General features: G+C 49.2%; 1 protein-coding gene across 50 annotated transcripts in view; it reads left to right on the top strand.

Annotated features, from left to right (window-relative positions):
• Positions 1 to 26,337, top strand: part of RALGPS1 (Ral GEF with PH domain and SH3 binding motif 1) — a 309,385-nt gene that overhangs the window by 245,065 nt on the left and 37,983 nt on the right. For all 50 annotated transcript variants that reach the window (XR_011533384.1, XR_011533386.1, XR_011533385.1 and 47 more), the window contains 3 exons: positions 10,277 to 10,414; positions 12,883 to 12,976; positions 17,545 to 17,612. Coding sequence is in view for 47 of the 50 variants with exons in the window: in XM_070595478.1 (XP_070451579.1) it covers positions 10,277 to 10,414; positions 12,883 to 12,976; positions 17,545 to 17,612 (300 nt within the window). In the remaining 3 variants the exon portion in view is untranslated. The remainder of the gene's footprint in view (positions 1 to 10,276; positions 10,415 to 12,882; positions 12,977 to 17,544; positions 17,613 to 26,337) is intronic.

Here is a 26,337-nt window from a genome sequence, read left to right on the forward strand (position 1 = left end):
CCTGGACCAATGAACACTTGCCCATTGGGGGTGAGAGGTCGTTGGGTAAATTTAAGTTGGGGAAGGGCGCGCTCTGATTGAGTTTTAGAAAGATCACAGGGTGTAGAATGGTTGAAGGTGAGAGACCAAAGGCAGGGAGAGTAGTCAGGAAAAAATGAAGTGTTAACAATGGCCCGGAGACAAGATCCAAGGCAGTCAGTCAACGTTTGTGGCCTTTAAATCTAAACCTAAAGACCAGGTCTTCAACAGGAGCTAGGAGTGCTCAGAAAATCATTGCGTAAAGTATTACCTCCCTTTTCCCTGTCAAAAAGGTGTTTGCTTCTCTAATAGTGAAGGGAGGGAGGGAGGAAGATTTCGCTTTTATATTTCTAAAAGTAGTACATATTCATAGCTAAAGGCTGAAAAAATATAAAATTGTATAAAGCAGAAAATAACCCTAAATTCCATCCCTAAAGATGGCTATCATTAACAGATTGGGCAATACATTCTCTCTCTCTCTCTCATGTGTGTGCACGTATCTCAGTATGGGGGGGGCGGGGTGTGTGTAGGCACATCAGATTTTTTTCACTTAAAAACACACCAGGGATATCTTTCCATGTCAGTTCTTAGGAATATCTATTTTATCGTTTTATTAGCTGCATAGTATTCCACTGCTTGCATATAAAATCGTTTATCTAAACCATGCAGTTGTTTACAATCATGAGTTACAAACAGTAGTGCAGAGAATATTCCGTGTTTATATTTGCCAGTTTGAGGTATTGTTATAGAATAAATTTCTGGAAGTGGAATTGCTGGATCCTGGAAAATGTATATTTGAAAGTTTTGGTAAATATTGCCAAATTGTCCTCCCAAAAGTTTCTATCACTTTATACTACAGTCAGCCTTGGATAAAAGTGGCTGTTTCCGCACACGCTCACCAACACCAAGCATTATCAACCTTTTAACATTTGCCCATATAAATGGCAAAAACCGCTTGTTTTAATTTGTGCTTCCTTGATTATTAATGAGCCTTAGGCATCTTTCACATCTTCATTGACCATCTTCTACAACATTATTTGCCTTTATTATAGGAACTCCTTATATATGAGGACTATTGACTATCTTATAAATTGCAAATCTTTTTCCCACTTTATTTGTCTTTCAACTTTGTGTGTGGTGTTTTCTTCGAACATGCAGAAGAGCGTGTGTGTGTTTAGTGTAGTCCAATATGTCAGTCCTTTTCTTTTGTGGCTTTGGGTTTCATGTCATACTTAAGCCTTTGTGTACCCTAAGGTTATAAAAAGATTCTCCTGTGTTTTATTCTAGTTTTTTTCTTACTATTTAGATTCCAATCCTAGTTCATCTGGAATTTATTCTGTTTTAAGGAATGAAGTAGACACCCAGCTTTATATTTTCCTAAATGGATAAAGATCCGTCCCAATACCATTTATCCTTTCCCTGTTGATGTAAAATGTCCCTTTATCTTTCACTGAATTTCCACGTCTGCGTGCATCTATTGCAGGCTGCCTGCTCCCTGCCGTGGGGTCGTCTGACTCTGGAGCCGTGCTGCAGTGCTTAATGACTGTAGCTTCATAGCACGTGTTATAACAAGTCCCTTTCTTCATTCTTCTTTTCAAAAGTGTTCTGTTTTCAGACCAGGTGAACTTGGGAGTCAGTTTTGGAGTTATACGAAATGTGTGTATTAATTATACAATAATTGACATCCTCACAATGTTGAGTCTTCCCACCTAGGAATATTATATATTTTTTCATTTATTTACATCTTCTTTCATATCCTTAAGATATTTTTACTTTGTTAGTTTTTATCTTAATTACAGAAGTGTTACATTCTCATTGTGACAAATAAAATACAAGAAATATAAAGAAAAGTTTCATATTTATAAGAATTGTGCTTTTATTTCAGTAAAGTAAATTCTTCAGAGAAGGATTAATAAGCCCAGGATGTGTGCATGTTTAATTTTAATAAAATGTTATGTAATTTTTCTATCAAATAAGTGTTATTCATATAGGTCTTAAACACATCTTTTTTTTTGGTTTACTCCCAGGAGTTTTCTAGTTTTGTTTTTACTACACAAGACCTCTTTTTTCCCCAATTTCCAGCTGATGATTAATGGTATAAGAATGCTATTGATTTATGTATATTTACGTTGAACTTAACTCTGTTCTTTAGTTCTAATGGGTTTTCAATTGATTATCTGAGATTAATGATAACTAATTATATCACCTGGAAATAATGGCAATGTTATGTGTGTCTTTAATGTTTATACCATATTTCTTTATCTTGTCTTATCTCATTGGCTTGTGCTTCCAGAATAGTGTTAAATGATAGCAGAATGGCAAGTATTCTTGCCTTGTTCCTATTAACAGGATTTCAATATTAAGAATATTGTTCTAGCTTTTCCACCATGCATCCCTTATCAGATTAAGGAATTGTATTCCTAGTTTGGTGCTTTATCAGGAATGTATCTTAAAGTTATCAGGGACTTTTCAGCATTTTTCAAGATCATTTGTTGAAATATCCCTGCACTCCTGTAATAAACCTATTTGCTTTATTATTCTTTAACATACTGCTAATTTGATTTGCTAATATTATTATTTAAAAACACTGGTGAGTTTTATTTGCTAATGTTTTATTTGGAATCTGTGGATCTTTATTGAGATTGGTCTCTTTTGTGCTATTTCTGTCAGATTTTGGTATAATGGTTATGCTCGAGTCTTAAAAAGAACTGCAGATATTTCTGACTTTTTCTCTGCTCTGGAACAGTTTAAATAACATTTAATTTTTCTTTTAAGGTTTTATAGATGGGTTCCATAAAACCATTTGGATGTTATACTTTTTAGTTATAATATCTTTCAATATCATTAATACTTTTCTCTTTATTTGATAAGTTGAAGGTTTTTGCCTTTTCTTGTGACAATTTTGGGAAGATAGATTTTCCTACTAAGCACCCATTTTATGTAGATTTTCAAATATGTTGGCATAAAAATTACACATACTACTATTTTAACATCCCCTCCATATTTGGAATCATGTTCCCTCTCTCATCCCTAACAATGCACATCTGTGTTTTCTTTCTTTTTTTTCCCCTCCATCATACATACCAAAGGGTTGTCTGACTTTTTCAAAGAACTAACTTTCAGTTTTATTTATCACTTTACAGGACTTTTTAATTTTAATTCGTTATTTCTGCTTTTATTTTTTTTTTGTTTGTCTCCTACTTTCTTTTGCTTTGTTTTGTTCTTTTTCTAGTTTTCTATAATGAATACTAAGTTCATTTCTTTTTTCTTTTTCTTTCTTTCTTTCTTTTTTTTTCTGAAGAAGATTTGCCCTGAGCTATAACTGTGCCAATCTTCCTTTATTTTTTTTAGTATGTGGGCTGCCAGCACAGCATGGCCGCTAACAGAGCTATGTAGGTCCGCACCTGGGAACCAAACCCAAGAGGAACACGCTGAACTTAACCACTAGACCGCCAGGGCCAGCCCTCTTTTTTATCTTTCTTAATTATTAATATAAGCATTTGAGGCTATGGAGTTTTCTTTGAGTAGAGTTATTTGGCTTTAACTTCGTCCTATATGTAGATAGTTTGTGATTTTAATTTTAATTTCTTCTTTCATCTCTGAATTATTTGGAGCACTTTTCTCTTTCCCAAATGGTCTGTTTTTAAAATTTGTTTTTACCCCTGGGGCAGGGGAGGGAGTGGAATTGCTCCAGACCTACCAAAACCATATGGGGTTCTGAGTATGGGAGGGATCATTTCCCCCAAAGGAAAATTGAGGGCTGTTTTCGTAAGAATTGAGAGTGGATATTAGGCAGACAAAATTGCAGGTTTCTTCTCTACTGCCAATGGAGTTGTTGAAGGATTAAATGAGATAGTACATGTAATTTACTTAGCACAGTGTCCAGCGCAAAACAAGCTCAATAATAATAACCAGATTAATGCCCTCTCCTCACACCCTGTCTTACTGCTGATCAATTCCAGCACATGCTGTACGGTCCCATAGCTCTCTAGGAGAACATCTGCAAACAGTGGGTTATCCCGTTCGACCTGTAGATTACCAGGTAGTCCTCATGGCGTGAGGGGATCTGTGGTTGTGTCCTCATTTCACCTCAGGGAGCTGGGAAGAGATTTGGCTCCCTGGACCCCAGGATTCGGTGTGAGCTGCAGGACTTTGCCCACGTGCCTTTGTGATTCATGAGACTCGACACCAAGAAATGAACGAGGCCATGTGCTCTCAAAGAAGCACGGTCCCTGACCCCCTAACATGTGGCTGCCTGGGTCTGCCCCCTTTCTGCAGACCTAGGAGATGTTTGTCTCAATGTCAGCAAGTTTCCAACACATTTCATGTAAGGAATATTCTTTAAGTGAGGATTTGTTCTGAAGTCTGTGTTTTACATGATTGATATTAATTGGTGGGCACTAATTAACACTCACAGCCTTCTGCATCTGACGGGGAGCATGAGCTGCCTGCTGAGCTCTCCTCCTGCAGTAGGTGGAATTGCTTTGTGCTCCCTTTAAAAAAGCCCTAATGAGCTGCTGCTCTGTAATTTCATTTGGAATTTATCGAGACAGTTTATGTGATCAAACCACACAAGTATAGTTCTGGGTGCCAGCACTCCTCATTTCTGAAGTTTGAAAGTGATCTTTTCAAGGCAGAACAGGAGAACATGGAAAAAAGTCTTTCATCTCAAACTTTAAAAGAAAGAGAGAGAGAAAATGGAAAGCATAAGATGGAAATGTGGCATATTTTTATGCTGTGGAGGGTTTTTTCCCCTCAACACAGCAGAATTTTCCTTATTAAATAGATAGCTGTGTGAGAAAAACCAAAACCAGACTTGGGATGGAAGTGAGACGGGTGGCGATGGGAGAAACAAGAGAGCAGTGAGTTCCTGGGCTTGCGGCTAAGCCCGGGTGCCAGCCGTGGGCTTTGGCTCTGGGAGGCTGTGAGCGCCCAGCTTCAGGCAGGCTCCACGCCATGAAGCATGGTGTCCCTCAGCTTAAGAGAAGGTGTCTGTTCAGGAGAGCACCTCCTTTGTCAGCCTGGCACTCCCTCCTTGGGGCCGGGGCGTCTTGTGGACACCCCTGGTGGGGGGGCCTGGATTCACTGTCAGGAAAGAAGGTTTGGCTACTTGCCCCTAGGGTTGGGACCAGCCCAGCTGTGGAGGGCGTCCACAGCAGAGCGAGTGGAGGGCTGGTCACTCCTGGCCCTGGGGCTCTCAACCCCATCATGGCTGTCTTGTTGGCAGTCCTGTTGCAGCCACAGCAGTGTCACCAGTCCCGGTATGTGGGTCATGGAAGGGGGAGCAGAGCAGAAGCATGTTCTGGGTAGCTGTCCATCTCAGAGGAGGTCCCATCTGCAGGCTTGCAAGCCACAGGACAATTGCTGGCTGCCACCATCGTCCTGGGTGGGGTGGGAGGCAGGCCACAGCAGGGATCCTCACACCCCCACCTCTGTGGCTGGGACCCTCATCCATGTGCCAGCCAATGACTCCCAGCCCCCAGCCCTCAGCATTGCTCTCTGTTGCAAATCTTTGGAGTTGGGCCTGAATTCAAAACTTGATTCCCTGACTTGGAAGCTGTAGGATCTTGGACAGGTTACTTTTCCTCTCGCAGCTTCCGCTTCCTAATCTGTAAATGAGGAAATGTGAGTACCTACTGTGCTGGTCACTGCAAGGCCGCCGAGGTAGAAGCAAGGCCAGCCTTTCCTATCGCAGACAGTGGCTGTTGCTCTTACAGTTGTTTCCTCTGACACGTCTGCACCTCCCAGTCTAGCCCCAGTCCCTGGCACTGCTCAGCCCCACGGCAGCCAGGGCCAGTGGCTGGTCCAGTTACTGTCCATCTTAACGAGACCAACAACACAGAGTTGTCTGCTGCAGTAACTCTGTATAAATAGAAAAGGAGCTGAGCTGTCCCAGCTGTGCTGTCCCAGTCCAGACAGAAGCTCCCACTGCTGGCCCATCTGAGGTGGGTGGCCACCACATGGTCAGCATCTGGGCGCCATCCATGGTTATAGCAAACCCTGCTGGGTGCGTCCCTCCCATGGGCATCCCAATGCTGCTCCACATGGGGCCTCGCCATGGAGCCAGGCTCGGCCTCAGCCCAGCTTCATGGACACCTCAGTGGTCCAGGCCCTGGGCCGGTAGACTCCTCATAACCACCGTCATTACCCCCATCACAATCAAGGAAACTGAGGCCCTTGGAAGTGAAAAGCCTTGCCTGAGGCCACCCACCTGGTAAGTGGCAGAGCCAGAGTTCCAAGTCTCCTGGCTCCAAGCCCCACACTCTCCCACACTCTGCCTGTCACATGGCAGAGCTGGCAGGGCCCCCAGGCCTGGGTGGGCCACTGATGATGGGACCAAGGACAGATATGCCGTGATGGGTACCAGGGAGGCAGTGGAGAGGAGGTGGAAGATGTAGCAGGAGGAGGTAGCCACAGTGTAGCCCTGAGCCCTCTTGGAGAATGTTGACCTCGAAGGGGAAATCAGGCAGGGAGAGCCGTAGCCTGGGTACTTCTGAGCTCAGCCATGCCCCCATCTTGCCTCATGGGCTGCCAGGCTCCAGAGGATCTGGCTGGGGCAAAAGAGGGACTGACACTGTAGCAGCCTGGACAGACGTGTTCAAATCCTACCCCTGCCACTTCCCAGCTGTGTGACCTCAGATAAGCGATGCAACTCTCTCGGCTTCAGTTTCTTCCTCTGTAAAATGAGGATGGATAAAACCTCCCTGACAACAGTGTTGTTGTTGCCCGTCAGTAATCTGGGCAAAGCTCTTAGCTGAGGACCTGGCATGTTGTAAGTGCTCAGTTTTGTTATTATCATCGTCACTTGACTCTCAGTGTCTCTTTCTTCAGCTACAAAATGAGGGTAATGTTCCTCATGAGGTTATTGTATGGGTTAAATGAAATAGGCCTTCATTCCTACCTTCCTTCTTTCAACTAACGCTTCCTTAGCTCTGCTCCAGCCGCTGGGGGTTGAGCTCATGGAGCAAGACACACTTCCTGCTCTGAGGGGTTTCAGTCTCCGGGGAGAATCGGACATTAAATGTGTGAATGGTGCAAATCAGGATCGAATTGCAGGTGCGGTACACGCTGACTGTGTATAGGGCTTAGCACAGCACAGGCACAGCGCAAGTGGGAGAGGGCCATTCCTGTGATTTCGTGACGGTTTAGGCTTTAAATATTTCCAGTTATGGCCTAATAACAATACTGGAAAGATTTCCCGGGATTTGTGCAGTATTAACTGTAGAAGATTTGCTGCCTTTGGAGCAGTTTTTCTTGTGGGAGTGAAAGGCTGTTTATATGGAGGTTCTGTGCAGGTGTTGCTGAGGCTCAAGGTCTCCCCAGGTCGCTGGGGCCCAGAGGCCTCCTTTGGGAGGTCCCCCGGTGCTCAGCACATCGTGGCCTTGGCCTGTGCTCTCTGGTCCTGGCTTGTTAGGTGTTGGAGTCTTCATATTTTCTGGAGGGGAGTGATGACCGCTCTGACAGTAGAATTTACTCTTATGAAGTAGTGAACTCCCCATGCCCCCAGGGTGCAAGCAGGGGCTGGGGATGGAGATGGGGTCTGAAGGCGAGCTTCTTCTGGCCGCATTTGCAGAGCCAGTGACCTGAGAGGAAGCAGAGGGGCCAGCACCAGTCCTCACAGGGCGGCGTAGGGCGAGCCTTCCATGCTGAGGGTGTTATTTGAGAAAAAGTGATTCCCTGTGTGTTTCTGATGGCCAGCGAGGGGTCAGGACAGAGGCGCTGGAGCCAGACAGACCTGGGTTCAAGTCCCGCACACTCGCTGTGAGGCCTGGGCAGGGTTCTTAATCTCTCTGACCTTCAGTTTTCTCCTCATCCCTCACAGAGTTGATGGGAGGATCACGTGAGTTAAGGAGGGTTAGTTCTTGTCTTCTAGTAAATCCTCGGGAAGCCTTAGTTCTCTCCCTGTTCCCTTACCCTTGTCCTCAGTCCTGGGAGGCAGCTGGGTTCAAGTCTGCACAAAGTCTGCATTTGGGACAAAGCTGCCTCCTGTTCCTTATCCTCTCACCTCGTGCTCAGCGCTGGAGGATACTTTTTGTTATGGTTGAAGCAGTAATGGGATTTTCAGGATTGCCGTTGCTGAATCCTTGGGGAGGTAACTGAGTTACATTTTTAAGAGGGGAGAGGAAAAACGAGGTCATCTAGAGAAAGAATAAATCCGTAGATTTAAACCTACCAAACTTGGAGCTTCTGTACGAGGGAAACTATTTCTAATTATTAAAATTTTGGAAACATGGAGCCACTAGAAAGAAAAGAAGTGGAAATGGCTCCTACGAGAAGTGCTAGCATATGTTTCTGTGATTTAACGATTTCCCGTAACAATGTGTAGCTATTTTAAAAGCAGACGAATGACTCATGGTATCCAGCACCAGCAGTCCACTGCGATGGCAGGAAGTGTGTACTCCAGGGAGGCAGGCTTGGGTTCGATTGACATCTCCATCATTTACCAGCTACGTGACCTGGGGCGAGTTATACATCCTTTCTGAGGTTCCTTTTCCTCCTCTATAAAATGGGTTGTTGTAAAGATAAGTAACACAATGAACACAGCAGTCATTGCAGTGCTCATTCTCCCAGCAAAAAAACCCATAACTTTTATATTTCGTCCCTGGTTAATTACGTTTATAATAATTCTTAGTAGTTTAATGGTAAACTTTTAAGGCTATAAATTTTCCTATGATTACTACTTTGGTCTGGTCCCATAAATTTTGATATGTAGTGTTCTTATTGTCATTGTCTTCAAATAGAGTTTTTATTTTAGATTTTTTGCTTTTTCTTTGACCTAAGAGTTGTTTTTGACTGTGTGTGTGCATGTGTGTGTGTTTTCCAAATGATTAGAGTTTGTTTTATATTTATTGTTAAATTCTAGATGTAAGTAAGATCACAGAATGTACATAATACAATGTTTACTTTTTGGAACTTATTGCACTTTTCTTTATAGTCTAGTGTATGATCAATTTTTGTAAGCATGTACAAAAATCAAATTTTGTAACCATGGATATTTGAAAAGAACTATATTTTCAGTTATATAACACCAAGCTTGTTAATTTTGGTACTAAAATACTATGTTCATATAGGCACACGTACATACATATGTCTGTATGTGTATATTTTTGTATGGACACACACTTGTGTACACATGTACATACACATACAAATTCTAGAAGAGACATGCCAGTGGTTCCCTCTATGGTTGTGGCTTTGTTGAATTCATTTTTCATTTCTGGCAGACTTTTGCTTTGTGTATTTTCACGCAGTGTTGCTCTGTGCGTAGAAATTTGTAATCGTTAGATCTTCTCAGTCAACTGTGTTTTCATTAATGTCAGTCACCCCTCTTTGCCGTGTTCAGTGTTTTCTGCCTTGAATTCTGCTTCACATCACTACTGCTGCTCAACCCCACCAGTGCTATGGGTATAGTGCCGGTACTCATGGAGGGCTGCTGAAAGGACGTGCCATCCATTGTCCATGCACGTCTCCAGAGAGACTGAAGTGCAGCCCTGCAGGACGCCAGTCAGCTGAGATCTGTGTAGTGGATCATGCTGTACAGCCAGTCCTCTTCTCCCGTCCCTGGCCAGCTGGTTTGTCCTGAGTTCCCCCTGCAGTGATGTCATGGGGCCGTGCCAAGGCTCAGCACTGGCCTGCCATAGCGATGTTACTGTATCATGCGTTATTTTCTTATTAAGCACCCTCAGGAGAATGCTCTGTCTAGCCGTAGTTCTTTGTACCAAGGACTGTTGCTTTTTTGATTTCCTCTCTTATCCTTTAGTTATTTTATGATATTGGGGGGGCGGGGGTGTTTGTGTGTGTGTTTGTGTGCTTACAGATAGACAAATAGACGCACACCCAGCTAAGTGAATAAATGAAAAACTGAGTTCAATCCAAATAGTGTTCTCCTGGATATAACACCTTAGCCCTATTAAACTTCATCGGTTGGTGAAAAACACAAGTATTCATTCATCACTTTCGTGTCCTGTTATTTTCCAGTTGGGTTACAGGTAAAAACCCTTGTTGCTGGAGAGTGTATGGACTCGAAATGCTAAAATCTTGCCAGCATTCATTTTGGTTGTGGCTCAGATGTTTGATTTACAGCTGAGCAGTCTATGTGCAAAATTAGTAGTCAGGATTGGAATTGAAGTCCAAACAGGATCTTGGTTTTCCATAAGTCACCCTTTTATACCTTCTAACAGAGCAGTGCTGTTTTGTGCTATTTTGTTCTGATTAGTGGTGAGCACCTACCGTCATTAAATGTCTTCTTTAATTTTAGGGATCTATCTGCTGGATTTAATCTACATTGATTCTGCATATCCTGCCTCAGGCAGCATCATGGAAAACGAACAAAGATCCAATCAGATGAACAATATTCTTCGAATAATTGCAGATTTACAAGTTTCCTGCAGCTACGGTTAGTACCCTCGGTTGTTGGAATTGTCCAATTTGATATCACTGGAGTTTGGGTCCAGGACCCTATCAGTAGAAAGCTCTAGAAACCCACAAAGCTCCTCATTTTAATATCTTGAGCATCAAACATGTGCTAGACCCTTTACACATAGGCTTGATCTTCAAAGACTGTGCAAACTAGATGTTACCATCTCTCTATTACTGGAAACAGTTTAGTCACTTGTCTAAGATCACACATCTAGTGAGTGGCAGAGTCCAGTCTGTCTGGCTCCCAGGTCATTCATTCAGGAAGAGCTTTGTGGGCAGCTCCAGGGAGCACATTCAGGGCCCAGGCTCCTTCATCTGAGGCTCAGCCACGTCCCATGGCCTCAAAGTCCTCCACTGGACTCTACATCCGGCTGGCAGATGGAGGAAGAAAGAATCATACAAGGGTGGGTTTTCTGGGCCAGACTTGCCAGTGGCGCATGTCACATCTGCCGAGTGAGGCTGGGAAATGTGATCTAGCTATGAGTCTAGTGGGAAAGGGGAGATGACTGGGTAAAAACCAGCCAGGCTCTGCTACACATGACCAGATCCAAAGTGGGACCATGATGCTGAGTGTCTGGAATGGATGGAGGAGATGGTTGATGGAGACGAGGTCAAGGAATTGAGAAGTCAGAACGCTGGATGGATGAGCCATGTGGACACTCATTTCCCCCAAGATGCCAGTGGCCCGGGGGGTGTGTGGAGCTCCCCTATGAGCCAGGTGCCCAGCCCTCCAGGAATGGGCGTGAATGACCAGGGGGCCGTTGGGAGAAGTCAGCAGTGAAGAGGCAAATGGGTGCTAGAGATCCAGGAACGTGCCTCTGTGGAGCAGGTTTCACAGGAGACTGGAGGGGCCTGGGAATAGCAAAGGGGGACAAGAAAGAAACCAACCTACCTGCAGCGTACAGCGTTTGAGAAGCACGAGCCTCCATTTGGGAAGGCCACAGGGAAGCCGGGGGGCATCACTGAAGCCATAGGCCTGCTCATGAGCCCCCCACAAGCATCCCGGGGTGGGGTGAGGTCTGCACTTCCAGATCAGCTCTCCTTCTGACCGGAGGAACAGGGAGGGGACGGTGTTCCCAGTGCAGTCCTCAGCTGCTGAGGCCCCTTCCTCTCACAAGCACCTGGACACTCGTCCCACTGGCCAGCAGAGCAATTGCAGACTTGGCTTTGGGGTCAGATGGACTTGGGTTCAAATCTCAGCTCTGCCTCTCAAGAAGTCACTTCCTTCTCTCTAAGTCTGAGGTTTTTGCATCAGTAGGAACGGGGACATGATGCATGCAGAGCCCTGAGCACGGCCCGACATTTCATTAGCGCTTGGTGCGTGCCTCACCCTTACTACTGTCATCTCCACCTGCATCTTCCCCGTCGGCTTCCTGATGAAGCAGGAGTCATTGCCCCCACTTCAGAGACAAGAACGCTGAGGCTCTAGAGAAACAAAATGGCCTGTTGCCAACTCACGGTGAAGGGGCGGAGATCAGGTGCTCCTCGCAGGACTGGACACACCTCCCCAGAAAGCGAGGCCCCTTCCCCTCCCTCTTTCCTCTCCTCTTCACAGCCTCCTCCCCTCCTCCGCCTCTCCCCGTAGCTTGTTCTGTGCCACCCTGTGGGGAACGGCAGGGAGCACTGTGGAGGGTTTTTGGCCCCCTCGGGTGTGCAGTTTCCTGAAGGTTTGCAGAGAGCGGCCGACATCAGTCGCTCCAGGAAAGAGGCCATGCAGTGTGGCAGAGGCCTCAGGTGACCTGGGGTCCAAGCCTGGCTCTGCCACTTCTCGGTGCTGTGACCTTTGCAAGTTGCTGGAGTTTATTCCTCTGTGCAGTGGACATATAATTTCCTCCAAATGAGGCAGGTGTAAGAGTTAGGGATGACTCCTAGAAATCACCTGGTTTGGAGCCTGGCACAGAACACATGCTCAGGTGGCTAGGCCCCCTCCCTTTCTTGTCAGGATGCAGCAGCTCCAGCTCCTGGGCCAGACTCTCAAACCGTGCCAGGATCTGGGTTGGGCTCCACACCGGGCTGGATGGGGTTTGTTCATTCGTTCTTGGATTCTTGTCATGCAGGGGGTGAGCAGGTCTGAGAGGGTTGCCCAGTTACCCCAGGAGAAACCTGTTTTAGGGCACAGATGTCTGGCTCTGGTCTTTTCTGGAGGTCCTCTTTCCCCAAAGACCCATCTTTCCCCAGCCAAGGAAGGGTGGTGACCTCAGATTGGTGTCTGTGGCCCAGCCTTCTGGGGGGCACTCCTTAAGGGCAGAAGCCAGGTCTGATGACTGCTCTGTGCCCAGTGCCCAGCACAGGGCCTGGTCCAAGGGACCATCAGCAGCTCTTGAAAGACTGTGTGTCAATACCCAAGGAGCATCTAGCATTGAAATCAGTGATTCCTACACTTCTCATCTGGGGCCTGGAGATGGGGAAAGACTGAAGCCTCTGGGTTTTGTCCACCTTTTGCAGATCACCTCACAACCCTGCCCCATGTGCAGAAGTACCTGAAGTCCGTACGCTACATTGAAGAGCTCCAGAAGTTTGTGGAAGACGACAACTACAAGTAAGTGCTGGCTCTCTAGCCTGGCCCTCGTAGGACCAGTGAGTCACCAGCTGCAGGGCTCACAGAAGGTCACGCAGCAGCACCCTCACCCCAGGACACAGGAGCACATGGGTGTAATGTGACCTCTGACCCCACAGAGCCTGCCGTGGTGCTGCCTGAGTATCTTCTCCCACCAGCCTCTGCCCCAGTCCGATAGCCCATGGTTCTGAGGAAGGTGTTGCATGAACTTCTCAGCTTGGCTTCCCCAAAGTGCTTGGGTAATGTGAATTTGGACACTGCAGCTGTGCATGGTGCAGGCTTTGTGCTCCGGGTTCTCATGGGTGACCCCCCTCCATGGCACTGGGTGGAAGGGCAGATTTCTGGCCATGTCTCTAGGCTGGCAAACAGAGTTCTCTAAAAGCCTGTTTCATGGACGAGATGGCTCCCTGTGATCCCAGCTTTCTGCAAGATTCTCACCAATAGGCACTGGCTGAGGCCCCATCTGCATCCCTACTCCATCTACTATGGAGTTGACCCAGTTCCCACGAAGACCCCTGCGGACCCTGTGGCCTCGTCTTCCACTCACCCTGCTCTGGCTTTCAGTTCTGTCTTCATTTGGGGCACCTGGGAATTTATCCAGCATTTCTATGTACTTAGAGGGAGAAGGAGGATTTTTCATGTTAGCTCTGTCTGCCATATTGATTAGACGTCCTCTTGGCTCATTTTAAACTCGAGGTCAACTAAGAGCTCAGTACCTTTTCATATGACCTGATACATCGAGGCAAATCTCAGCCATCGTATAATTGATCATTTACCCCTTAGATGTCAACTTTACATCTATTCTTTTGAATCTCATCTTCTTGGTTGCTTCCAGTATACCATGATTCCTTCGAATCCTATCAGCCAACATATTTTTTATCTTTTTCAGTTTTGTATCTGAAAATTTGATCGGCTTGATTACTTAGTCTTCATCTAAGTTGCTGAAAACTGTAGAGAACTGTGGCCACTAGACGTACCCCTGAGGTTACCCCTGATGCACTCACTGGGACCTTGGGAATGCCTGTTCTAACAGCTCCACTTCTGGCCAGCTCTACAGTAGTGCTTTTCAGCTGTGAGTCAGGGTCACCTGGGAAGCCTTCTGACCATCCAGATGTCTGGGGTGGAGCCTGGGAATTTGTACTTTTTCAAAGCTCCCTAGGTGGTTCTGTTTGTTGGCCATCTTTGGGAACATAGACATAATGTCTTCAGTTGTTAATTGTGTACTATTTTGTTAAAATAGGATGTAATATGAAATTTTGACCTATTACATACTAGTAACAACAATAGATGAAGGCCAGAGATTGCCATTAAAATTACGTTTGCCACAAAGTGAGCTTATTTTACTTACAAAGCATTTGCTTCCTGAAAAGAGTACCCTGGACTGTGAAATTATTCCCACGTAGGTTCTGGGATAATATTTTCCATTCATGTGCCAGTAGTGTGATTAAAGAGACAGTAGGTTTTCATTAACACTGATATCCTTTAAGGAGAAAAATGATCTATAAATACTTCTGACCATGAGATAATCCTTGGACAAGCGGCAGATCCTGAGTAACTACTCCCTTCATTCTGCAGACACTGAACACCCCCAGCACTTAATGCTGAACAGTCAGCCTGGAGTTTACAAAGGCCCTTTGTTGTGGTCCAAGTGGACAAACCGAGGGAGGAAGCCTGCATCCTTGCCCCCGGGCCCAGACCGTTGAGGCGGGTCCCTTCCCAGGGAGGCCCTGGCTCTGAGTGACACAGGGCTTGTAATTCTGCTTGAGAAACCCACGCTCCGTGGCCCAACTCATGCCCAGAGACCTGCTCCCCGCTCCCCCCAAATGACACAGGGCTTAGTTATTACCTTGATGACATTGTATTTCTAACACCCTGGCCCCATCTGCTTTGGAGACATTGTGCCAAGGGGCCCAACCAGTGCTTTGTTTTTCTTGGCGCTTAGTCTATTCTATTTCATTTAAGAAAAATTACCTAAATTCCCACCACCTAGGAAGCATGACCATTTGCATTAAATCAACATAATTTGGGGCATTTTTCCATGCGTAGAAAGTGCCTGTATATGTAGAGAAGGATGGATAGCAGGATGGGTAGAAGGATAGAATTTATTAAAATTGAATCATACTACACTTGCTATTTGTAATTGAAGGTATTGACTTTAATTTCATTTTAATTTAAGCAGAACAAGGAACTGAATTAAAATTAAGGGATTGCTGCTCTTCAAATAAATATTTCTCCACCGCAAGAGATATTATCTCCTAAATGAACCTTCTAAGATTAGTAAAAGAGGTCAGGAGAAACATTCAGAGGTTTGCGTCCATAAGTTCTCTTTTAACTAGATTTCCATTGTGATCAGGGTCAGTTGACTCTGGTTACTAAGAGGAGAACACTAGCGCTCTCCCCCTTCCTTCACCTCCCCTTCACCGTCTTCCAATTTTTTCTTAGTTATATTATTATTACTGCACAGTCCAAGTTAATAACACACACATCGTGTTCAGGAATCATAATTCCTACTGTTCAATGTTTTTAAACAGATTCAATTCTTACCACCTGTTGTTTCTCCACAGCGTCTCCATTCCCAGAGTCTTTATTTTAAGTCAGTTCCTTATTTAGCTGGATTTCGTCATGACGTAGGTTTTCACAAGTCCCGAACGCTCTGATTTCTTCCTCGAGAATGTCCCCATCTGACTTGCTGGGCCGGCTCCTTTGCGTCTCTCCCTCAAGACTTGCAGACCCCATTCCATTGCCTCCTGGCATTGGATGTTGCTGTAGAGACGTCTCCAGCCCGTGTGACCCTTCCCTCTCCTGAGTGACTTGTTTTGTTCCCCTGCTGGGTGAAGAAGTCCTTGAGGCCCAAAAGCTTGGTGAGGAGAATGCCTCAGAGGGGAGGGCTCCTTACCAAATTTCCCTGCAACATGGCGTGCTCTTTTTTCATTTCAGAGGAACTCTGTTGGTTTATACCTTTGCCTAATTCTTCTGTGCCATTTCTTGGCTTTTCCGGTTCGCATTCCAGGAGTCCCCGTGTTGGGTTCTCCATCGTGTTCGTCAGCGGTCACTCGGATGGTCCTCTCTGGCTTCCATCCTTCGTTTGTCCCTCTAGGCCCAGTCTCCTTTTCCATCTTACCCCTTGGTGTTATCGTCTCATTTTTCAGGTCTTGTTTTACTCAATCTGTGTTCTGAAAGAGTTGTTCTGTGCTCGAAGCACTTGGGGGGACTTCTTGTGTTCCCCGGGGCCGCCTTCTGGGCTGAGCAGTCTGGGCAATGCTCTAGCCCTTCCTCCCTCCTTGCTTCGTGAGACCATGTTGGCTAGGTCACCGTACCGTTTCTTTTCATCTTGCTCCCTTGGAGAGGCTCCATGTGGATATTCCGTGGCTCTGATTGAGGGAGGTGATGTCTGACGCACTGCCATGTGTGTGCGATGGGCTGGCTTTCCTCCTGCTGTGCTGTGAGGTCCAGGGGTTCTCCCTCTTTCCCCTCTGCTCTAGCTGGGGGACGCAGAGCAGGCTCTGTGGAGGCAGGGAGCAAGCAGTGTGCTTTAGATATGGGAACTCTATGAAAAGGCCTACATCAGGGTTTCCTGCGCTTAATTAAGGGCTGTATCCCATTCCAGAAGGGGATACCATAGGGTTTCAAATCGCATCCCCCACCCCCATAAAGCCTTCATTTCTGCCAGAGTGTCCACCATGCTCTCCACCCATCCCCCTCATCGCTCCCCAGCACCTGGAGCCACTTAGAGAGGTAGCAGTAAGGACCCCCACTCAGACCTACTGAGAAGTCTCAGAGGGCAGGATGGGCGTCGTGCCACGCTGCAACTCTTGGTCAGACTTCAGAATCCTCTTTTTCTTTTCTTGGCTGCAAGTTTCTGAAGTTCATGGCTTCAGTTCATGCCCCTTCCTTTGTCAAGTCGCAGCTGGGGAGTCCTTTTACCCCTAAGCCTTGATAATCGTTTGTTGGTCTTGTTGGGAGAGGGAGAGTCTAGCATCTGGCTTCACTCTGTCATTTTCGCCCAGCAGTTCTTAATCAGTGCTTTAAAAATAATAATAATATTGAGTTGCCAATTCTCCTAATGTGTCCATTGCCTCATGCCTCTCTGGGAGCATCAGAGAGGGAGAGCGGTGTAATGATTAAAAGCCCCAGTGTGGGGTCAAACAGTCCTGGGTTTGAGCCCCTGCTCCGCCCCTTGCTAGCCCTGTGAATTTGGGGAAGCTGCTTACGCTCGCTATTCCTCAGTTTCCGCATCTGGAAGACAGAATAATAAGTGCTCCTGGTGCCTAGGTTGCCTTGAGAATGAAGACATTTGTGCCTGTGGACGATGGGCCATGATGACTCTTTTTACTCTGCCTTCCTTACCATTATTTTGTGGTCATGGAAATCCCCTGAGGCCCTTGGAGGGAAGTGGCTGTGATCTGAAGCAAACCTTGAAGTATTCCTGGGTTCCGTGACTGTAATAGCCCTTGACAGCAATCCACTTTCCCAGTTCCAAACATACACATGTTCACTTCCCCTCTGAGATGCCAGAGCCCGTCTGATCTTGTGAAAATCTTTGTTTTCAGACTGTCGCTCAGAATTGAACCGGGAAGCAGCTCTCCGAGACTAGTCTCTTCCAAGGAAGACCTTGCAGGTATCGTAGCCACATCGAGAAGGGGCAAACCCACCAAGAGCCCACATGGCTGCCAGGGTTGGCCTTGACCGTGGAACCAAAGGGCATAGTCGAGTGTACAGGTTGGCAGACTCAGCTGTCCCTGCATACAGTCCTCCTGCACCAGCCTGCCCAGGTTCCTGATCACACGGGGCCCCCGGAAGAGCCTGGCACCCAACAGCCCCAAGAGAGGCAAGACCAGCGCCCGAAGCTGGGAGCATGCACAGGGTAGAGAAAACTGCAGGATCTTCTCTGGGTCATTCGGACCCTTTTCATCAGGCCTGCTGCCCAGGCTCGGGTAACATGCCCTGGAGGGGTGCACAGGATGCCAGGGTGTTTGATGCCACCAGACACAGATGATTCACCTTCCTGGAGCCTCAGTTTTATTTGCATATTTGGGATGCACACACACAGCATCCCCTAGTGATTAAGGATCCAGGCTTTGAAGTCACACTGAAGCTGTGCTGTTTCCTAGCTTTGTCACTTTGCCCCTCTGATCTTCAGCCACAAGGTGGAGGTAAACTAGCACTCACCTGGTGGGTTGTGGTGATGCCTGGGCAAGTTCGTGCCTGTAAAGCGCTCTGCCCCGGGGCGCATTGGGAAAGTGTGCATGGCGTGGTATTAGCTGCTTCGTCCTTGTTACTGTGACAGCTTATTTTAGTCAGTATTCCAACCAACTCTCAGTGACTAGGGCTGATCTCTGCTGCTGCCCGGGGAGGGACCGGACTGGGGGCAGAGGTCTGATTCTACTTCCTTCTCCTGTTTGAGTTTGGGTCACAGCAGCCTTGGACAAGCAACTTCACCCCTCTGAGCCTCGGTTTCCTTACCTGTAAAATAAGGATGATAAACCTCCATCCCAGGATCGTTGGAAAGTCAAACCTGAAATGATCTTCAGAAAGTACCCAGGGTAGGGTCTGACATGCAGCGAGTGTTGGGTGAGGGGTGGCTGTTGGAAGCTGCTGCCTGGTGTTGTGCCACCCCCAGCCTGTTGACCAACTCAAGCCACTGGCTCCACTGTGTGGAGCCAGGCCAGCGCAGCAGTAACGTCTCCTGCCCGGCACGGATGCAGAGCCCACAAGAGGCAGTGTTGCAACCTCTCACCAGCCCCGCCAAGCAAGGGCTCTGCCCTGACTCCCAGGTTTCTCCAGGCCCCTCATCTTTTCCAGCCTCTCCTGGCTCTACTCTGCGGGCTGCACCCTACTCCCCTGGGGGGTCTCACGGTGACTTGGCAGAGGGAGGCACTGGTTAATCCACAGAGCCTTGGAGGTGCGGCTGTCCCCATCTCAAGAGACAGAGCCCTGGCCTGATTTTCACAGGTGCCCTGGGCCCAATATTAACATATCTTCTGCAATCTCCTCCCAAATCCACTGCCTTCCATGATGACAGATGACCCACTAGCAAGGGTGAACAGAAGGAAAGCTCCCGGTGCTGGTCGTCTCTCTGCCTTCTCAGCTCTGTCCCTGTTCTAGAACACCTTCCCCCCTCAGTCAGCCGTGTTCCTTTCAAATGCTCAGTCTCCTACTCCTGATCTGTGTGCATGTGGGGAAGCGGGGCAGGGCTTCCATCCGAGGGATGGAGGAAATGGCAGCAGGATTCTAAAGCAATTGTTTAGGGCCACAGAAGCAACACTAACCATTCAAGACTGTTTCTTCAAGAGATAACGCCAAAATTCTGGAACAGAGGGTGGGCTCAAATACAAAAGTGTTCTGCCCTTCTGAACCTCCTCCAAATTAGTTTGAGTAAGAGGCCTCTGCAGCCTTAGCTGGTTAATACACCTTAACAGGATGACCACATCTCTGACCTTCCCCAGGTGCCAAGAAGTCTTGGCCACACTTTCTTTCTACCCTCCGGATGGTGCTGGAGGATTCATCTCCCAGTGCCCCTTCTTGCCCCTGCCCAGGTCTGCACCCAGCACCACCAGCTCCCCCTGCTATGCCTGAGGGCTGTAAACCGGGAGCCAGGCTCAGAAAGCTAGCACTGCTAATGGGGGGACTCAAGAACTGGGCCACTCACTGACCCTGGGGCAGGAAAGGAGAAGCTGCATTTCCGTTTGACCTCCTATAATGGGAACCAGCTCTCGAGAGCTGGGACCCAGCCCCTGGCCCAGCCATCCACCATCGCCTCCACCGGGCTCTGTTGTTTATCACCTGTGTGAAATGAGAACCCAGCAAGTTAACTAACCTCCAGCATCAGTCAGAATCCTGGCAGGAACAGAATTGCCCCGAGACGGCTCACATGAAGAGATTTAATGAAGGTGAAATGGGAATAGGAATAAATATTTCATATAACGAATGGCGAGGAACCCAGCGCCTCTCAGCCGAAGGACATGGGGAAGAAAAAGTGTTACTACCTCCTGCAATTGCTGAGTCACAGGATGGTCAGCTTGGCACGAGCTGTGGTCACAGATGGTGAAGCAGGAGGGAGTGGGGAAGAAATACCCTGGCCTCTCTCTCCTCCCCCTGGCCCCATCTGCTGCTGGAGCCTCCCATGGGCCAGGCCCAGCTGGAAGCCCAGGGTGAGGGAGCCAAGGGATGCCTCGCAGGGTCAGCCTCCCAGGGCAGCAAGCCAGCCAAAGAACGAATCTGAGGGGGCAAACAGAGCACCAGCATACCCACCAAGCCTCAGTTTCTCCATCTGTAAAGTAGGCATAGTAATACCTCCCTGTAGGGTTGTTGTGGGAATTTATTGCGATCACGTCTGTAAAATGCCCAGCACAGTGCCTGACACATAGAACACGCTCATCAAGTGTGACTTTGTTAGGATGATAAATCTAAAAACCTGAATCAGCCTCCAGGTTTTAGCAAAACATCATTTCCTAAGGGAAGCCTTTCCTCCCCTCTTCCCCCGCACCCCTCCCCACCAAGTCAGGCCCCCTGTCACACCAGGGGTTGGCAGCCTATGGCCCATTCTGCCCTGCCCCTGTTTTTGTGTGGGAGCACAGCCACACCCATCCGTTGACTTACTGTCTGTGGCTGCTTTCACACTATAATGACAGTTGAGTGGTTGGGACAAAGATCCTGTGGCCTGCAAAACCTAAAATATTGACTCTCTGGCCTTTTGCAGCTAGTTTATACCCTCTCGCACCCCTCTGTACTTCTAGCACTTCCCTCTGTGGAAATTAGACAGATGTCTGTGCCCAGTTGTCCCCTGTGTGCCTGCCCCACCAGACAGAAAGCCCCCTGCGGTAAGGACCCCCATCTGCAGCTCCCAGAGCCCAGCACACTGGAGCTGGATAAGCGCCCAGGATCGCCTGCCTTTGTCCCTTCAGCCCCAGCCTCTGAGCTCCTTGCTGGGCCCCGTGGGCACCCGGTTCTCGGAGGCGGCTCTGGAGTGGGCCGACTGCTGACTCCGCACTGCCTCCCGGAGAAGTGCTGATGCCGGCGGTTTTTCCGCAGTGGAGCAAGCCCCGGCTCACAGGAGTGTTTTCCACCCATTTTCCAAAGCCCTGGCTCCAGCCCTGGAAGCAGGATGTTAAGGTTGTCATTGATCACCAAAGGGCCTGGAAGTGTCTGCAAGGCTCCAGACCCACTCAGTGGTCCTGGCTTCCCACCCGCAGCCTCGGATGCCAGAGAGGCGGGTGCTGCTGCATCCGTGGGACGGCCAAGGGGTCCCGTGGAGGGCGGGACCAGAGGGGCAGCTCCAGGGAGGTCTTACTTCGTCTGGCAGTTAGACTGGGCTGCGTGGCAGGAGCCTCACCAGACCCGGGGACAGGAATGTGCCTCTTGCAGTCCCAGGAATGGGAGGAACGCAGCTTCCCTCCACTCCTCATGAGGGGGTGTAAGCTGCGGCTCTGGGCTCTCTTTCCAGCAGTCAGGCACCCTCACACCTGTCAAGGAAAGGCCCCAAGATGCCTTCATTCACTCAGGATTTACATGCCAAGCATCTGCTGTGAGCCAAGTGCCCAGTAGAACAAGGTGAAGACCTGGCCTCCTGGAGCTTACACCTTAGTGGCAGAGACAGGCAGGGAAAGCCACCAGGGGCAAGATGTGGCCATCCAGGAGCCCAAAGGAGGCCCGTGTGAGCTCCCTGACCTTTCTTTGTGGCTACGCCCACTTCTCTACCCAGCTTGCCTGCCATGGGCGCTGGGGATGCCAACCCTAGCACTGGGAGTAGCCCCGGTCTTTATCCCTCTGTGGCCTTGGTCAGTGTCAAAGTGGTCCCGAGCTGAGGCTGTGCCCTTTGTCTCTGCAGTGGCCCCGCACCCCACAGAAAGCTGCCCCCACTCTCCACCCCGGGGAGTGGCTGAGCCGGCAATTCCGCACCAACAAGTAGACAGACTGTGAGAAAGGAAATGGAGAAACCTTCTCAGTTTCTGGTCTGTGGAGAAAAAAGGCCAGGAATGCCACGTTTTTAATTTTCCCCCCGTATGTAATGTTTAGTTTGTATAAATGAACTAATATTTTCCTGGAGAGCAAAAATCATAAAGAACGTTGACCCCCAGAGAGGGCAAGTAATGTTTATATGTGCCTTGGAACTGGTGAAGACATTTCCAGATTTTGCTAGCCCCACCTCCGCGTGGCTTAACCAACGGACAGGTTTTCTCTGAAGATTTCTTCGCAGCCAAGCAAGTCCATGGAAAATCTCAGCCTGGGCCTCGGGTTTCTGTACTCGTACCTTCTGGACTGCGCTCTGACATGGCTTCTTGTCTTCCTTGTTTTATTGCCTAGTGGGCAAAAGCCCTGTTTTGGAGGCAGGCAGACCTGAGCTCAAAGCCTGGCTCTAGCCCTTCTTAGCTGTGGGAGCTTGGGCAATTAGCTTGCTCTCTCTGAGCCTCCATTTTTGTTTGTTTATTTGTTTTTTGCTGAGGAAGACCAGCCCTGAGCTAACAGCTGTGCCAGTCTTCCTCTACTTTGTATGTGGGATGCCTCCACAGCATGGCTAGTGACTGGAGTAGGTTACACTTGGGATCTGAACCTGCAAACCTGGGCCACTGAAGCGGAGCACGTGAAACTTTAACCACTCGGCTATGGGGCCAGGCCCAGAGCCTCATCTTTTGTTGGTGAAGCGGGAATAGGAATAAATGCTTCACATAGGCTCACTTCATGGGGCTGAGGCTGTGCCGGAACAGCCCTGAGCACAGTGCCTGGCCCACCCTCACCACTCAGGGATGTTAGCTCCAGGCCCTCACAGGTGGGCTCTGACGCTGTCTGAATGGAGGGACAGCGTGATGCAGCCAACAGAGCACTGGACGGGGAGCCAGGGGGCCTCACCTCAGCTCCAGCTTGCCTCTCAGCAGCTGTGCCAGGTGTTATGGCTGCATAACCAGCCACCCTAGAAGCTAGTGGCATAAAATGACCATTTTATTACACACACAGATTCTATGGGTCAGGAATTCAGACAGGGCACAGCCAAGGTGGCTTGTCTCTGCTACACAAAATCTGGGGCCTCAGCTGGAAAGACTCAAAGGCTCAGGGGGGCTCGATGGCTAGGGGCTGGAATCCTCTGGACATGCTTGGTGCTGGCTGTTGGCTGTCACTGCAGCTGGGAGGAACACGTACAGGCATGTGGCCTCCCGTGTGGCTGAGACATCCTCACTGTGTGGCAGCCTCAGGGTCCTCAGACTCTTACATGGCAGCGTCCCCAGAGAGCATGTCCCAAGAGCAGGAGCAGCGTCAGAGTTTGCGGACACGCGTCAAACCACCGCACCAGCTGGTTCGCAGTAGGGGAACAGGGGGTCAAAGGTGATGGTGATGATATAATGGTCATAATGACGGTAATGGCAGCTCTTCCCATGTGTTCTCTTGGTGACCCTCACCCCACCCCCGTGAGGTGGGGGCCAATGTCATCCCCATTCTATAGGTGAAGGTGCTGGGGCGCTCACCCCGCCTCATCTCATGCATTGCTAAGCCCAGGGGTCTGGACTGGTCATTCCTGTATCCAACACGTGGAAGAAGCACGGTGCACATGAGGACCCCAGAGTGCTCTGGGCTCTGTCCCCATCGTCTCTTGCGTCTGTGCAGGGCAGTACGCACCTTGCCCCAGATGACAACCTTGGCACATCTGTGACTTTCCTACAGATACTTTGAGTCAGACACTGTCCCAACTTGGTCCCTAGAAGGCTGGTCCGTGTGAGAATCAGCCCTCTAAGCCTGACTTGGCATTGAATCTCCCTCCCTCGCCCAGCTGGGGTGCTTCAGGCCTGACTGCTTGTGTGGGAGAGCAGGCGCGCCTGGCCCTCCTCCCTCCCTAAACACGTCCCCGCTTCCCTTGCCTTGCTGACCTCAGAGGACTGGAGGGAGGGACACAGTCTTAGTGGTGGGTACTGCCGTCTTGGGGCATGGGTGCCAAGACGTGGTGGCAGCACGTGGGCAGTTGATAATGCTGGCACTTCCTCTCACAGGTGCTTTCATGAGGTTTTCAGAGATCCCACAGGTCCCTTGACCTGGGCAGATGCAGATCCATTCTGGGAGCCAGTGCAGCCCCTTCCATGGCCCCGCAGAGTCTGTGACCCCTGCAAGCTTCTTGCTGCTTGGGTCCCCTCAAGCCCTCAACTCCATGCCAGCTCTCCTCACGGGGGGCCACCTCGGTCCATGGGAGGCCACACTCATTCTTGTCCCAGTGGATCCACAAGTTCAGCTAACCCTAAGGCCATAACCCTTGGCCATGTTGGCTCCAGGCCTGAGTAGTGCTCTAGGAGTCTCCTGGGTCTCCCAGCCACTGGAGACATATTCCAAGCTTCTCAAGTGGTCTGCGGAGACCCCCTCACTGTAGTTGAGTAGAAGAGAGCACCCCATGGGCGAGGGCTGGGGACTCCCCTCTCTCCACATGCTTCTCTCTCTGCCCTTTTATATTCTCAGAATGGGTGAGAGGCCCCTAGGTGAGGAGCCCAAGGGCTGAGAAGCCAGTTTTCGCTCATTCGCTCTGGAAGTTCACATCTGCTTTGTTCTGGAAGTCTCCCTTCTTAGTAGCCCATTACGTCAAGGTCTAGCAGAGGAGCCAAGACTCAAACCTGCTGCCCTACTGTGGCCGAGCTCCTCCCGTGGCACCAGTGGCTTCCCTGACATTCCTTGCTCCCTGTGGCCTGGGACTCCGGGCCTTCTGATTCCGAGAAGAAAACATCAGGGCCTCACCACAGTTGAAGAGTGATCAGATGCCATTTTTCAGAAAGGAGCGAACCAGGGCATTCTGAGTGATGTGTGAGATAGATCTTGGCTCCCAGTGAGGACCCTGAGAGCTGCATGTATGGGAAGCAAAGAATGTGTGTGAATGTAAAAGGGACCGGCTCCCAGGCTCGACCATGAAACCTGGCCAGAGAAGGGTTTCAACACAAACAGACTGTCTGTGCCGAGGGGCCCCCGCCTCCTGGAGGGCTGCACGGATCTGGCAGACCCAGCGAGGGCCTGAGTCCCCAGTCTGGGAACAGGCTCTCAGTGTGCACAGGAAGGAAGCCGAGAGACATGGAACCCCTTCAAATCGGGTGAAAGTACACCCTATGCACCGATGCTCTCTAGAGCCCCAGGTCACAGCAGTGGTCGTTCCCTTCTCCAGTGAGGACCTTGAGGCTCAGCAGGCTGAGGAGACTGGACCGGGAGCTTGCAGCTCGGCCCCACAGAGGCTGGACTGGAACACAAATCTTGTGACTCTGAGTTGAGTGGTCGCCCTCTGCCACAGCTGCCTCCCATTAATTTCCGATGCACGAGACTTGGAAAGCACCCCCATTAGCAGAAGCAGGGCTGCCAGACTGCTTAATTCGGGCATTTCTGACACAGAGCTGCGCTGCTCAGATGCTGCTGGAAACCCGTGGGAACAAGGCTTCCCATCCCAGCCGTGTGTCCTCCTCGGCAGAGCCGGCTTCTCTGCAGCCAGGAGCACCACACCTGGCTGTTTGGCACACTTGGCTGGCGCTCCAACTGCTCGCCCAGCCCTGCACTGGGAACACAGCCCCTGCCTCCCAGAGCTAGTGTCTGGTGGGGAGATGGACAGTCAACCGGAAATCCCACACAATTCCTTAGTTACAAACGGACGGGCACTGTGAAGGCAAGATGCAGGCTGGTAGAGAGCAGGTGCCGGAGGCCTTGCCCCAGGAGGAGGGGGCTTACGGCCCTCTTTGTGAGGACTCTGGACAGCACAGGGCCCTGCATCTCAAGGAAAGCCCTCACTGTTGTCCAAGTTTACCCTGAAGATAGGAGGAGACTAGCAATTCTTTCCTTCCATTTTTCTCTCTTCATGTAGGATGAACAGAAGGTCGTTTTTGGGGCATTTCAGGCTTGTCTCCTGTGGGCCATGTGGGTGGACAGAAGAGGACACCGTCTCCTGGCAATGTTCTGGCACCAGCTGGCTGACTAAGGTGGCAGACTAAGCCCCTCCAGTTTGCTCTCTGTAGACACCCAGACCAGAGGAGAGGGGACCGTTGCTGGGTGTTCCAGCCCCAAAGATGGGTGCTGCCTGCACAAGGCCATCTCTGACAGGAAAGAGGTGACAGCTGAGACCAGGGGCTGCTGGGGTCAGGAGAATAGTACATCACTTCTGGGACACTTTCCTTTAGATTGCAAATGAAGATCACTTTCCTCGTGCATCTAAAATGATAGTTTTCTCAGTTATTTGTTCTGTTGACTCTGGTTTTACCCAGTTCTTTTCAGCATTCCTCTTTTCTCGTCCCGCAGACACTGGTTCCCCCACATTCTGTCCCAGGCCTCCCTTCTTCTCACTGAGCTTACAGCCCTGGATAATGTCACCCACTCCTGGGGCTCCACATCCCCTGTGCTGA

Source organism: Equus przewalskii, chromosome 26 (assembly GCF_037783145.1).
Source record: "Equus przewalskii isolate Varuska chromosome 26, EquPr2, whole genome shotgun sequence".
In the NCBI taxonomy this organism is placed as follows: Eukaryota; Metazoa; Chordata; class Mammalia; order Perissodactyla; family Equidae; genus Equus; species Equus przewalskii.